At 39.6% G+C, this 16,218-nt stretch overlaps 1 protein-coding gene across 1 annotated transcript in view; it reads left to right on the top strand.

Annotated features, from left to right (window-relative positions):
* The first annotated feature begins 596 nt into the window (after nucleotides 1-596).
* PPP2R3B (protein phosphatase 2 regulatory subunit B''beta) overlaps nucleotides 597-16,218 on the top strand; it is a 392,957-nt gene continuing 377,335 nt past the window's right edge. Inside the window, exon 1 of the mRNA XM_086934207.1 lies at nucleotides 597-1,342. Within this exon, the coding sequence (XP_086790333.1) occupies nucleotides 992-1,342 (351 nt within the window). The 5' untranslated portion in view covers nucleotides 597-991. The remainder of the gene's footprint in view (nucleotides 1,343-16,218) is intronic.

Genomic DNA, 16,218 nt, shown 5'->3' with positions numbered 1-16,218 from the left:
CTCTTATCAGTATTTTTCGCATACTCCAGGTCAAAATCTGATCAAAAATAAATCCCCGTGCCTGACCTGTAACAACCCTTACAAATTAAACACTAGACTGGACGGACCAGTACCAACCCACCTTGAGACCACTGTATCCCAAAGCACCTGCGTTAACCGAGCGGCGTAACACTTATTAGCTCTTCTTGTAAGAAGAACGCCCGGACAGCCTGCAAAGCAATAGAGCTCTTATGAACCTTTCACCATTTTTGACGCCGCCGGTGACAGAGGAATGACAGAAATAAAATGTACACACGAAAAACAGGACTAGCACGTGGTGTCTACGCTGCGTCGTTGCTATGGAGGCTCTTCTAATGGCAACTAGTCGCCAATGACCTGCTCGCAGGCTCGGCTCCTGTTGAGTTGCGTCTGTAGTCTATCTCGACTAGTAGGAGCTCCTTTCTGACACATTACAATCGGGATCTGTCCAAGGTCAGTTTAACTTTGTCCACGCTGCGTCATAACACAAGATACGAAAGCAAAGACTACTCTCTTCCTATAAACCCGGTTCACGAATGGCTGGGCTATCACTTCCGGAGCAACCGGATGTTTCTTTCGGGGCGGGCTATTTTATTCTAACCAATAGTAGGAAGCATGGTTAACTACAGCCTCAAAACTCACCGTACTGTTTAGTACTGACTACAGCGTCCAAATTGTATACAACTAGCTTTGTTACCGGTCCTTGCGTTCACTAGTTAAAGTTTGTTGGATTAGAGTTGAAAGCGAATCGCAGGTAATGCCGTAGTTTGAATTTTCTGGCGGGAGGTAAGGCCCTCGGTCTGGATCTTTCCTCCTGATTCTGGAGGTTTGACATGTATGAACGCTCCACTTGGAAGGGCTACGGTGAGCGGCGGCGTATCACTTTAGGGACACTCGTTAAAGTGAAGGATTTTCATCAGAGGGACAAGTGCTCTATGTTTGTTTTCTTATTTCTGAGGAGAACGTTCAGGGAATGATGCCTTCCGGGAAAGTTCTCCAGCCTGTGCTGAAGATGAAGGTCGACGAAGTCTTCCTGTGCTGGTTAAGTGACACCTCCACCCAGACGCTTCTCAAGAGCTATCTAAAAAGGACGAAAAATGGGGAGAGGATTGGCCTGGGGGAATGTAGTGACTATGGCACCACCACGGGGACAAGCAAAAAACATGTTACTTCAGTAGGTGGACTGGATAATATTTCTGGGAATTACTACGGAGCAACCCGCAGTCCACCTACCCAGCTTCTTTCGAACCTTGCTCTAAGCCCTTTGGGTAGCCCTAGAAGTGGCAGTAGTACCAGAGTTAGAAGATCTACAGGAGGCAGTACGGTAAGATTGAACTGACCCTCTCCTACTCCTTTACTCTTTATAATTGGTTTGTGGAAACCACGTTAATATACAACCTTTTGAATTAAATATGACTGCCTCTAAAAATGTGATTGGTCTTTTAGAAAACTTTACTGACAAGGATCATATATTTTTGCTCTACTTTCAGTAATGCATATGTTGTGTACTTTCTAATTGTATAACTGTAATCTACAGTCCTCAACTAATGGTCTACAAATTATTTTTTGCCTATTTGCAATTCTTTTGCCAAATCAATGACCACTGAGCATTACTTTTTTTTTAAACTTCCGAGGAGGTCGTAGGTAGCGGAGGACAGAACCAAGTAGGTTGCGACAAAAAGTTGACAGAGAAGCTGTCATCAATATTTTTTTAATATAAGTCGCAATCCAGAAGAAACTGGATACTTTTTCCACAACATGGTTAAAGACAAAAAACTAAATTTTAATTTCTACAGTGCATATTGTTGCATAGTAAGGAAAGGGAAACCACATGCCTAACTCATGAAGAGGAATTTCCTTCTATTCCAAACTCTCTAAAATCATCAACTAAAAACCTGCGCAGCATGCTCTGAAATTGTTGGTTCAGTTGTATATCAGTCTTTGTAAATTAAATCAAAAAGTGATCTGTTTTCAACATTTCTTAGAATACAGGCTGGTGCATAGGGGTGGTACTTATTTTTCCAAAACAGAGTACTAGCAACTTCACAACCAATTCCATAACTATTGCTTCCTTAATTCTGTATAAGTACCCCAACATTATACATAATGGGTCAAAAATAATTAGGAAGTCAGTAGAAGCTCTTGACTTAGTAAAGAGAGGGCCCCCAGAGGGGATGCAGTGCTGGGCAAAATGCAAACAAGGACTCCTAACGCGTGGGGTTCTCTAATCATTGGCTGGCTTTCACTAGATGTTGTGTCCCTTGCCACATCACTATTCTTGCCAGGGTGTTGTAGAAGTCGAACACTGTTGACAGTGATGTAGCTTAAACTTTGTAATGTGTGTCTTATGAATCATACCTATAACCAATTTGCTAATTTTCTCCCCCAGTTGGGCATTCTATCGTCTTGGTTCTGAATGACCGCACCATAAACGAATGTTAACTTAAGTGGGGGGGCGACCATAAAGAACCTCAAACAGCCAGTTTGCTATGTCAGACCATAACACTCTCTTGGATTTATAAATGAATCCTTTATCTGAAGATAACCAAGGAGATTCTGCTGCTGTGGACTTAATTGTATCTGTAAAAATGATTTAATGGAACAACTGCTAAACATACTGAACAGCCAGGTGTTAGATGATAAGTGCATATGTAGCATCAATCTGTCGTCCTTAGTGCCCGACCAATACAAGTGGTCAAATGTGCTTTAAATGCCTTGTACTCTAGCTGTCCCGTATCCATGTCTGAGGTGTAGACCAATACATCATTAGCAAAGGAAGAGGTTCAGCGTTCACGCAGTCAACTGTGTGAATCCGAGGAGACAGATAGAACACTACAGTATCAACTTTATCTGTTGTGCTCACAGAAGAGGGGGAATGTGTAGCCATTGCCTTTGATCCAGCGGGCCTAAAGAAATTCTGTCTCATAAACACAACCCTACACCATGATACTCCCCATTAATCATAAAATCTTCACAAGGCCCATAATTGACTGAGACATGAATTGGCCAACTGAATCATGTGACCTAATTAATCGGAACTATTCATAGAACTATTTACATTTATATACAACTGCAGTTTATCATCTTCATGATTATAAATGAAAACATTCAATTAAGTCACCTAGGCAATGGATTAACTAATGGAAACTAGACTCTAAATAATCAAGACCAGCTTGTCATTTAAAAATCTATTTTATTAACTTTATTTTCAAATAAAGAGCGTTTTATTTTTAGTAATCTTTTTATTCAGCATTTTTAAGCAATCATTTTATTAAGTAAAGGCCCATTAGTCTGTCAGTTCAAAGCGAATCAGCATGTAAACTATTTAAGCAGAAAGTATTCTCATTCCCTAAACCCTATTTCCCTGTCAAAATTATTAGAACCTAAAAGAAAAGACATTAGTCCTAGTTTCTCTTACCTGAGTCAAAAGCCTGTCAGCATCTCACGCCCTTCAGGAATCAAGAACGAGCCAGCAAAGCTCCTCCCAAGGGGCCAAGTTTTATACCTTTTCTCTATCTAAAACTAGCTAAAAAATACTTTTTTAAAGACATCCAATGATTTGATTAGCTGACAGCCGTCAGTCCACACGAAGTCATTGCCTCTTCACACCGAAAACGTGCTTTTCTAGAACTTCTTTGTTTATTGTCTACAAGTGACATTAGCTTCCGAGGTCCTTTGCAACAATTTATTGAACAACAGTTTGTTGCTTCCTCAGCTTGGCTTTTCTGCCATATCCTGTCCTTGGAAAATAATAAAACACGGAGCACATCCTGCACAGTTCCACACGTTTTGTTTACTGATGATTATGAACGTGACAAATTCTTTTTTCATTCTTTTGCTGTGCTCGGCTCATCATGACAGGATTCCAAACATCCATCTTAAAGCTAGGCCTCAGGCCTCTTTACCGAAAAACTAGTATGCAAGGAAACACAAAACATAAATTAATTTGAGTAATGAAAATCATTCTGTTACCCACCCCCTTTACTAATGTTAACCCATTAGTCTATGTTAACTAGCTTCGAGCAGGAAAAAGCAGCAAATATAAAGACCTTCTTCACACGAGCCTCAGGATTCTCCACGAGTCTCTGCCACACAAAGACACAACATAGACGAAAGCACATTTAAAAATAAGCACATGCTATTATTTAAACAGCCGCAATTAATATTGACAAAACGAAAAGACAAAGTTAATTTATTATTTAAACGTCCTTGCAAATGCAACAAAGAGCACATAATGTTAATCCCCATAAGTTCATGAAAGTGCATATTAAACTAGGTTGAATTAATACAAATCATGCATAAACTTATTAATTCATTATGGAAGTATAACTCAGCGAGACAAAATACATTTTATTTCACAATCTCGCTACATCAACTCCCTCATCTGGTGATTTCTAAATCACCAAACAATACCCAAAATTTTAACTTTTGAAGACAACATATTTTAAACACTCTCTATATTAGTAATTCTAAACCCCTGTCTCAGCAGTTTGTCTGGAGCTCTCATATTGAGCTCTACGAAACTCTTCCATTTCTATCTCCTTCTCTTGTGCCTTTTTGAGTTTGTAAATCCTTCTTTTTTCCCTCACATGCTTCTTTCTCTTGTGAATCATGCAACTAATTTTTAGCAAAAGTGTCACTATAACTATGATTATTACAGGATAAAGCACTTTGCCAATGATTGAACTGCCAATTTCTCTAAACCATTTCCCAATTGCCTCAATCCTTTTGCTCAAACGTTCTGAAAAATTGTCATTTTCTATGGGTTTTAATTCCGAATGAAATTCAGTGATGTTTTTGATAAGCATCTCAATATTCTGGCTCTTATCTGGGATATAAGTGCAGCAATGCTGGACATGTAAAATCCCGCAAACTCCTCCCTCTTTTGCTAGCAGAATGTCTAATGCAAGACGGTTCTGCATAACCATGCTTCTCGTGGCGACAAGTTCAGTGTTAACTAATTGAAAACCACTTGCAGTGTCTGTGGGCAACCTATCTACAATTGTGGAAACCTTTCTAATTTTGATTGCATTCAGGGTTATTCCCACCATAGGAATTATTGCACCAAATATATCACCCATGATCTCAGAAAAACTTTATCTCCTGTATCTGTTCAGGTGTTTGCCAATTTCGAATGAACCTTCAGCATTTCTGTCCACATGAAAGATTTTTGGAAAAACGAAACCAAGGTAGCACGTCCCATACCAATGGTCTGGGAGGCTAAAGTAAGCTTTGTTCCCACAAACAAAATAAATTCCAGGAAAAATTGGATCTTTGCCACCTTTAAATCCCCATCCCCCTATGATGCGATAAGTATCCTCACATTGACTAGCTCCCACAAAATAATTATCATAAAACCTATTATCTCTTCTAATACAGAATTTTCCACTAACAGGATCATCTATGTGAATAGCAGCATAACTATTTCCACCATTGAGCTTCTCATCCTCGAGTTGCTAAAATCTGGATTTAGTCTGTTTCAGCATCTCATTTCTCTAATAAATCGCCCTTCTCTCCTCAACCAATTTCCGGAAAGATTTTTCCTCATCTCTCATTTTGCATGTTAAATTGTTTTTGTAAGCATATTCATAGGTAAGTTCATTAGTTACCAAAAAGAATTCCCTCATCTGTTTAGCAGGTCTAACTTTGTTTAAGCTATTTACAACTTTGAGATTAGCAAAGATTTCGTCGTAATCTGAGTAATAGTACTCCAGACGACCTGTTTGATAAAACAAGCTAGCTATAACACTGCATGTAATGCCATAAGTAACAGGAAGCATGTTATACTTAACCCCCTCTGAAACTGAAGCAGAAAGCTTCACACAGACGTAGCAATCCTTCACATCCATGACTTTTACATATTCAGACAAGAGTCTTGAAAAAGAATTAGTAGAAAAATCACCAACAGATCTATCTTGGTGGATCTCTGGTTTGTGCTCAAGAACTCTATTAGTTTTACCTTCAACATCATGAACAGCTTGTTTAATTTCAGCTTTGCTTGTCATGTTAATTTTATAATCCTCTTTATCTATGCCAAAAGGAAAGATGACTGCCAAAATTAACCAGACCAAGATTATTAGGATCATACAAATAGACATTTTACAGCATCTTTTAAAAATAGCACACCTAGAATTGTCAGTGTTAGGCATCCTTTTTTTTTTTTTTTACAAAGTTTTTACTCAAATCAAATTCAAAAATTTTAAAAATAGCATATATATATATATATATCGGGTTTCTTCTCACCAAAGAAGACATAGGCCGGAGGGGAGTTTTGAAGGAACAGCTAGCTTTATTCAGGATGATGCCAGCAGCGGCGAATGCATTTCGGTCAACAGACCTTCGTCAGCGCCCAATACTGTGTCCTTTCCCTGTGTTGCTCCTCCTGCTTGAAATACGTGACTGCACTCCTTGCTTCTCCCCCTAATGCTGTAGGCACACCTGAGCAGCTCCAATTTAGTCCTCAGAACTGCAATTCCCAGCATGCACAATTTCGGCAAAAACCTGGTCAGTGGCGTGGGGGTGAACTCGACAATGGGTCCGTGCTGGTCACAGGTGAGTCGGAAGGGGCTGTTCACATCGCCCCCAATATCGCAGTCATTCCTCTTTGTCCCCTCACTACTGCCATGGCCATTACATCGATGCTGAAAATAACGAAGTAGCTGCCAAATGCGAGGCGGACTGCTGATGGAGATGAAATAGCTCCTTCCTCGCACATCAGCATCATGTATCTGGCGGGCTCCGACTCCTGTTGATCCCTCAACTTCAGTGTACGCTGGGACAGCGGAACGCCAGAATTGGAGTCGAGCCTCTTCCACGTGGCAGGGCCTTCTGGATTGCGCTTCTGGCCGGCGCAATATATATGACGGGTTTCTTCTCACCAAAGAAGACATAGGCCGGAGGGGAGTTTTGAAGGAACAGCTAGCTTTATTCAGGATGATGCCAGCAGCGGCGAATGCATTTCGGTCAACAGACCTTCGTCAGCGCCCAATACTGTGTCCTTTCCCTGTGTTGCTCCTCCTGCTTGAAATACGTGACTGCACTCCTTGCTCCTCACCCTAATGCTGTAGGCACACCTGAGGAGCTCCAATTTAGTCCACAGAACTGCAATTCCCAGCATGCACAATTTCGGCAAAAACCTGGTCAGTGGCGTGGGGGTGAACTCGACAATGGGTCCGTGCTTGTCACAGGTGAGTCGGAAGGGGCTGTTCACATCGCCCCCAATATCGCAGTCATTCCTCTTTGTCCCCTCACTACTGCCATGGCCATTACATCGATGCTGAAAATAACGAAGTAGCTGCCAAATGCGAGGCGGACTGCTGATGGAGATGAAATACCTCCTTCCTTGCACATCAGCATCATGTATCTGGCGGGCTCCGACTCCTGTTGATCCCTCAACTTCAGTGTACGCTGGGACAGCGGAACGCCAGAATTGGAGTAGAGTCTCTTCCACGTGGCAGGGCCTTCTGGATTGCGCTTCTGGCCGGCGCAATATATATGACGGGTTTCTTCTCACCAAAGAAGACATAGGCCGGAGGGGAGTTTTGAAGGAACAGCTAGCTTTATTCAGGATGACGCCAGCAGCGGCGAATGCATTTCGGTCAACAGACCTTCGTCAGCGCCCAATACTGTGTCCTTTCCCTGTGTTGCTCCTCCTGCTTGAAATACGTGACTGCACTCCTTGCTCCTCCCCCTAATGCTGTAGGCACACCTGAGCAGCTCCAATTTAGTCCACAGAACTGCAATTCCCAGCATGCACAATTTCGGCAAAAACCTGGTCAGTGGCGTGGGGGTGAACTCAACACTACCCTTTAAAAAATGTTTTTGGGGTAACCCTCTAACAGCTTTTCTTCGACCTTGCGTCTTACATCAATGTGTTTTTTTTTTTTGTTCAGCTAACACAATTTCTTCGACCTTGTATCACCTAACACAATTTCTTCAGCCTTATGCCAAAAATAAATCTCAACCTAAAGAAAACTATTCTAATCAATGTCACTGGTTTCTTCCAAATCTTCCTGACTACTACTACTGATTTCCACTACTGGTGGGATTATAATATAAGTCCATTCAGGGGACTTGTACTTTTGATTTGGCTTTAATGGCCTATTTCCCCTACTGCTAATTACTTCAATTTTGTTTCCTGCTTGACTTTTCTTTTCAGAGTCACCTTTTGACTTGATATCTCATTAATCTGTTCCTTTGACTTGTTTACCAGTTTGAATTTTAGATTTTCTCTTGGCCAATTATCTCCTTTTCTTAAGAGTTTCTTCTTAGGCTCAGTTTTGTTACATTCAGCTTTCCAAGTCCCTTTTCTTAATTTTCTTATTTCAGAGTCTTCATCACTCTCATCCGAATCTGTTTCAGAGATTTCAAATTTATGTCTAGGATCTTCTTTACTCGGCAGCTTCACTCCATTAGGAACATCATCCTTATAGCTGGTACTTGGTAATTCGTCTTCTTCTTCTTCAGGAATTACTTCTAACTTCCCAGTTTCAGAATTCTTGTTCCTGTTTTCAGAGCTTTCAATCTGCTTTTCAATACTCTCCTGATCTTGTTTTCCTCTTGATTCAGATTCTTTATCTGATTCTTTTTCTAGAACATTTTCATCATTTTCTGAATCTAGAATCACAATTTCTAGATCTTTTTTTTATTCAGTGCCTGATCCGCATCTGAATCTTCCAGATGTCGACCTTCTTGTCGATCTTCAGAATCTGGATTCTCAGGTTCTTCTTCAGAGTCTGAATCAGTAGTTGTGTCGTCACTATCCTCATCAGGATTATCAGGAGGTGGTACACGAATAGTATGACTTGCATGCACCCACCTTTTCAAACCTTTGCATTTAACTGCATTTGTTGTGACTAGTATCACCTGTCTTGCTTTCTGCCACCTGGGTACTAAACAGTTCCTTCTTCGATGAACTTTTGCCCTCACCCAGTCACCTGGTAACAGATCATGAGCTTGCTCTTTTTCTTTTGAAATCACATCAGTTCCCACCTAATTGAATACAGAAGTCACCACGTCAGATACATTTTTTGCAATATTCCATAATTGCACTTTCATTAATGCTTAAAATTTTTCCAACTGGTATAAATGCTTGTCCCATTACTCTCCCCATGAGTATATCATGCGGGTTTAAACCTGTCTTTTTATCTGGTGTGCTTTTCAATGACATCAAGACAAGTGGAAGTGCTTCTGGTCTGTATGCACAGTGTAGCTTTTGTTTTATGTCCAAGGCTTCACAAATCAATTTTAGCAATCTGTTGTCAAAATGTGTGCCACGATCACTTTCAACAGTGACTGTAAATCCATACCTCGGTATGATCTCCCTTAAAAGCAATTTTGCCACAGTAACTGAGTCATTGTGACGAGTTGGGAACGCTTCCACCCACCTTGAAAACAGACAGACAATCACAAGGACATATCTTAGTTTATTGTGGGGTGGCTTGTCAATGAAATCCATCTGCAACCTGGTAAAAGGGCCACCCTCCCGTCCTATGGTTCCCATGCTCACAACTGTTTTTCTGTTTGGATTGATTTGCCTGCAGATCAAACATCTCTAGCAAAGTGATTCTGCAATGATCCTAAATTTTGGATTATACTATGTCTGCCTGAACATTCTTATCATAGAGTCTCTTCCTAAATGCCCTGGACCATGGTACATCCGTGCCATGTCAGCAATCATGCAATTTGGCATCACTGGTCTGTCATCTTTGTAAACCCAAATCTCATCTTCCTCCCTCTGTCTGCAACCTTCTTTCAGCCATGTGTTTGTCTCCTCATCATCCGCCTCATCTTGTAGATCTTTCACTCCCTGCCATGTTTCAACTACAGATATTAGCATGAGAGAGTTCAGAATATGATCATTGTCTTTTTCCCGATTAATTGAAAAATTGTTTTTCACACAGTAACGTGCAATTTCATCTGCAAAAGAATTACCTTTAGTAAAATATTCTTCACCTCTTTTATGAGCCGCGCATTTCACAACAGCAATCTTTTCTGGTAATTGAATGCCATCAATCAGTCTTTTGATCAATTTTGCATTCCTGATCGGTGTTCCCGCAGAAGTCAAATAACCTCTTTGAGCCATAGCTGGCCATAGTCATGGACTACGCCATATCCATACTGACTATCAGTTACTATGGTGACCTTTTTCCCTTTTGCTCTTTCACATGCACGAATTAAAGCAATTAATTCTGCCACTTGAGCTGAACGAATTCCTTCAAGAGTTGAACCTTCAACTACTTCCGCAACTGTGCAGACTGAATATGCTGCTCTCAGAATGCCCTCATCTGTTCTTAAGCATGAGCCATCAACAAAGTAAACAATGTCTGACTCTGGCAAGGGCACATCTTTTATGTCTTTTCTAGGTTTGGTACAGTATTCCAAAACATCCAAGCACTCGTGATCAACATCAGTTTCGTTTTTGATTTCAGTAACAACACCATCAGGCAATAATGTGGAAGGGTTTAAATTCACACATCTTGCAATCGAGACATTATCTGATCCCAGAATAACCTTTTCATATTTGGTCAATCTGTTACTCGATAAGTGTTGTATCTTGCTTCTGGTAAGAAGAGTTTCAACCGAATGAGGTACATACACTTTCACAGGGAACCCGATTATGATTCCTTCACTTTGCTCAAGGCTTACACTTGTTGCAGCCACTGCTTTTAAGTAACCTGGCAATGCTTTTGCAACAGGATCAAGAACAGCTAAGAAGTAAGCTATTGGCTTTCTCAGTTTTCCATGTCTCTGAATCAGAACTGATAATGCACAACCTTCCCTTTCACTGCAATACAGCTCAAATTCCTTATCATAGTCTGGCATCCCCAATGCTGGAGCTTCACACAGACTTTTCTTTAGCTGCTCAAAAGCCTCTAACTCAGTTTTTGTCAAAGTAATCGGGTCTTTTATGTCTACTTTTGTCAGCCTTTGTAGTGGTTTCGCAATTACTGAAAATACACTAATCCATTGACGACAATAACCTACCATTCCTAGAAACATTCTGACCTGTCTCTGTGTTGTTGGAGGTTGTATTGCTCGAATCATTTTTATTCTCTCCACTGTCACTTGTCTGATTCCCTTTGCAATTCTGTGACCAAGGTATTTTACTTCTTGTTTGCAAAACTGTAATTTTGCAGGTGACACTTTATGTCCTTCATCTGCCAAACGATTCAAAAGTGTAATGGTGTCTGTAACACAATTTTCTTGTGTTTTTGCAGCCACAAGAAGATAATCAATGTACTGGACTAATGTTGATTTTCCAGGCAAATCTAAATCTTCCAAAGATTTCTTTAAAAACTGATTAAAGATAGATGGACTCTCAGTATACCCTTGAGGGATACAACACCATGCTAAGATACGATCTTAGAATCTGAACGCAAACATTTGTTGGCTCTCTGGATGCAGTGGAACCGTAAAGAAGGCATTACACAGGTCTATGACCGTGTACCGTTCTGCATCATGCGGAATCTGATATAGAATTACCGCTGGGTTTGGTACAACTGGGCAACAGGGAACAACTATTAGATTAACCTTTCTCAGGTCCTGAACTATTCTGTAAGTTCAGTTTGGCCTTTTGATTCCCATAATTGGTGAATTACATGGGCTGCTCTCAATTTCTTTTAAAACACCCTGTTTTATGAATTTCTCAATCACAGGAATGACACCCTCAATAGTTTCCGCTTTCATTTTGTACTGAGGAATGTTTGGAAAATCTATTCCTTGCTTTACAGTAATTTGCACTGGGTCTACATGTTACATTAAACCCATTTCATCTCCAGTTAAATCCCAAATTTTTGGATTAACTCCCTCTTTCAGTTCTTCAGGCAAATTGTTTTTATCAAAAGCAGGAAACAATCTATTTTCCTCTTCAACCATTAACATTGTTAATTTGTACAGACCATCTTCTTCTAAAGTTTGTAGCTCAATACCATCCGGTGAGCAATATATCTTGCAGTTCATCTTACACAAAATGTCCCTCCCTAACGGGTTAACTGGACTGCTATTACAGACTACAAATCTGTGTTTATCTTTGTAATTTCCAATCTCAATATTAACTGGTTCTGTTAAATCCGTTTTAATCTGTTGATTTGCTACACCTACTACTTGGATGGATACACCAGAGAGAGGAAGGTTTTCAATTTCCACTGATCTAACAGTAGAACGGGTAGCACCAGTATCCACAAGAAAAGTGATTTCTACATCATTCACTTTACCATTTACAAATAGACCTGACTGATCTACCTCAAGAGTGGCTCCAAGCACACACCCTTCTTCCTCTCTCAGGCACGGTCATGAGTAATCCTCTGAATCACTGCCTTCATTTTCCTTTAACCAAAATTGTTGAGAAACATTTGACACATTCACTCTGTGATCTATTTACCTGGTCACCTCCGCAGAATCCCGTCTCAGGACTGAACCTTTGCGCATTCACACAATGTGGATTTTGACTCTGCTGATTCAATTGGCTCTGCTGATTCACTAACTGTCGCTGTAGCTGTTGCTGCTGACTTATCTCATTTAACTGTCGCTGTAGCTGTTGCTGCTGATTTATCTCACTCTGCATCTGTGGATTTAATGGTGAGTTTTTAAAATTTCTGGGCGGATTCTTACACTCACGTTTCCAGTGTCCAAATTCGACGCAATTAAAACATGGGAGCGTCTGCTTAAGCTCTTCAATATTTACATTAAATTTCGGTTTGGTGAAGTTCCCCTTAAACTTGCCTTGATATTGCTGAACACTTTTATTTTCTACGGTTGCTATTTGTTGTTCTGCTACCTTCACTTGTGCCCACATTGCTTTTTCCTTAAGCTTTCCTTAAGCTTTTTCTGCTACCCATCTATCTCATCACTGCAGTATTTTGCTTTTCACAGGATGTCATCAACTGTAAGTGATTGCCAGCCGACAATTCCGTTTCTAATCATCTCACCAATTTCAGGTCTCAAGCCATATACAAATCTGTATATAAAATGGCTCATATCCTTTTCACTTAATTTTTCGTAACCACTGTATTGTTTAAATGCCAGCAGTAATCTTGCATAAAATGAATGTACTGACTCTTTTGGTTCTTGATTTGTTCCGTCAATTTTAACCCAATCTACTTCTTTTGGAGGAAGCTTGTTTTTCAGCCACACAATTACCTTGTCATAGAAATCCATGACATCAGCTGAAGGAGCACCTGTTTTTTTATTTCGAGCTGGTTCTTCTTTTGGCCAACCTACAGAAAATTTGCATTCTGTCCAAAGATCTGATGGGACAACAATGTCGAAGAATCCATCAAGATCAATCCACAGAACTTTTGAAACTTTAATGAATCTGTCTACCTGACGATACCATTCTACTGGCTTTTCTCTCAGCCGAGAAAAATCATTTGTAAAGAGTAAAATGTCCTGCCTTGTCCTTGGGACATGAACATAACCTCCGCCAGCTATTTCCCTCATAGGAAACTCAGTTGTAACAACTTCCCCTCTTTCTCTTTTTTCTTCTTCTCTTTTCTTAGTCCATTTCACTCTCCATTTACTTAATTTGCCTAATCGTTTCAGAAATACAATTAATTCTTTTACATGGGTAATTCTACCTGTGGTATTCAGGTTTTCAATGTCTTTTTCAGAAAAATCCACTCTGTAATGTTCTTGCAATTGTTTCTGTCTACTCAAATCTATATCTAATTCAGCAGCCACTTCAAATTGATCATATTTATTCTTCGTTTTCCATTGAATGCTCTTACAAATAAATAACAATTCATCATCCTGATATTGCTTTAAACAGTCATTTCCAACTGTGCCAATAATTAATTCTTCCAAATCTGCTTTTAATTTTGAAACATCAAGTTGTTTAGATTCAGGAACTTGTGGGATTAATGGAGTCTGTGTTAAATCTGTCTTATTCATGCTCTTTTCTGCAGAACCAGAATCGGATCCTGCAACAGATGGTATCTGACCATTTGACAAACTTTGATTAAAAGTTATATCTGGCATTGTTTTTTCTCGATGTATTTCTGATAATTCTGAATACAATTTTTCAGCCTCTTTCTGAATTTCCGCATTTAATGGAACAGACGGTGTCTATTTTCTCCTTGCTCAAAAACTTTTACAACAGGACCAATTGTTACTGGTACTGTTACTGCTTCCATCCCTTTTGTTAATTGCTGTATTAATTTCTCTTTAGCTCTTAAATATTCTGAAATATTTGGTATATCCTCAAGTCCCTCTGCTCTCTTTTCATTCCTCGGAAATTCATTTCTCTGCTTTGGAATCTCTGGATAATTTCTGTTTTCTCTTGGAGTATTAGAGTTACTTCTTGACCCTACTTTTTCAGGTAATCTTAAAAATCTGGGTGAATTTTCATTAGACTCTCTAGGAGGTGCACTAGGAGAAGTTCCTAAGGAAACTCTCAGGGTAGACTGTGAACAACTTGGCTGATAGGGTGGTGGATTATTACGATTTGTAATAAAAATTTCTTCTAAAACAGCATCATCTAATTCTTCATCAAGATGACCTCTTTTTCGGGAATCCTTTTGACCTTGTGTTTCAATAACCATTTCTCTTACTGGGTACAGACCATCATACATGTCTGCCTTTCTCCAACGACGCACTCTATCTTGATGAGTTTCCCTATTTATGTCTAATTTCGGGCCTCTTGATATACCTCTGTTCTCTCGTTCAAGTTCCATCATTTCAATTTCCCGTTCAACTAAAGCCTCAAATTGAGTAGGTCTAGACTTTGGCATAAGAGCCATCATTTTTTCTCTCAAGTTTTTCAAAACTTTAACATTAAATGACCCATCTTCTGGCCACGCTAATACACCATCCTCTTTGGTATATTGCATCCAATTTTTAAACCAAAGGATAGTATGATAATCAAGTCAAGTCAAATATGATTTATTCGAGCATTCACTCATAAAAGCAGAAACATTTTAAAAATACAAATCAATTGACAATCAATTACAGTCAAGGACAGATAAAAAAGCATATTATTTACAATTCATGACTCAATTTTCAATTCAAGACTTAAAAATATCATATTAAAATTGATCTATTTAAACTATTTTTTTTTTAAAAAGAATTAAATTTTACAATATCCTAAAAAGAGAGTATCGTGGATGGGCATAAACAAGTGGGTCTACCAGACAGAGAATAGTCAAATGACTAGCAGTCTCTGCCCAGTTTAAGCACAAAATATATCAGACAGAGAATAGTCAAGAGGCTAGCAGTCTGTATGATAATCGTATTCACCTTCCATATATGCTGCGGGTGTTTTGTACTTATGAAGTAATTTTCCACCACGCGTTTCAATTTTCTTATCGGGGCTAAATATATTTTTACATTTTTGAAACCATGAAGGCTTCTTTTCCTCCTTTCCGTACCAATAACTCATGATTTAAAACTATTCCGCTTAATTTAGAAAAGATCGTAAGTATTTCTTTGTTGTTCCGCTACTCTAGCCAATCCGTGCGCGAAACTCACCAGCGAGCCAATCAAGTTAAGCTACGTCACTACCTTGCTCAACCAATAGAAGTACTGTTTTCAGAAAGGACCAATCTGCTGATAGCTTGTTTCAGTCACGTGAACCAATCGGTGCGCTTGCTGTGACGTATGTCAACCAATCGCAGCGCGAACCCTATGACGTATACTGCCGCTGCAGTTTCGCTGTCCCCGCTCCGCAAACTCACCCCTCCTTTACAAAATATTTTCACAGCGCCATTTTAAAACAATTTCTTTCAATGAATTTCAGTTAGTAACTACAGAAAAACAAACCATTTGTCTGTTTCGCTTAACAAAGTGATAGTTTTTATGAATCATACGAGTACTCACTCTCGTGAAATAGACGACGCTATTTTCACGAAATCATTTATACACATTCAAACGAAAAACCCTGATCATGTATACACGAAATCTTCGGCAGGACTTTAACCTTCCAATAGAAATCCTCAATTGGCAGTAAGAATAGACGACGCTTCCTTACCCTTCACTCAAGCTTGGAAAAATCCTAATACTTTTTTCACAGCGAGTTTTAAAACAGGCTCCTAGTCCCTATACTCAAAGCTACGATTTCATAGACAATCCTCACTATACATACAACCTGTCATACCTAGAATCCCTAAACTTGTGCTGTACGACCACAACACTAGTGATATAATATCACTAATTTGAAACAGAACAAATGAACTGTGTAACTTCACCTGCTACATTACTCTGCCG

The sequence above is a fragment of the Lissotriton vulgaris genome, chromosome 8 (assembly GCF_964263255.1).
Source record: "Lissotriton vulgaris chromosome 8, aLisVul1.2, whole genome shotgun sequence".
In the NCBI taxonomy this organism is placed as follows: domain Eukaryota; kingdom Metazoa; phylum Chordata; class Amphibia; order Caudata; family Salamandridae; genus Lissotriton; species Lissotriton vulgaris.
Note: the sequence above shows the minus strand (reverse complement) of the source record. Positions and strands in the feature narration are given on the sequence as shown.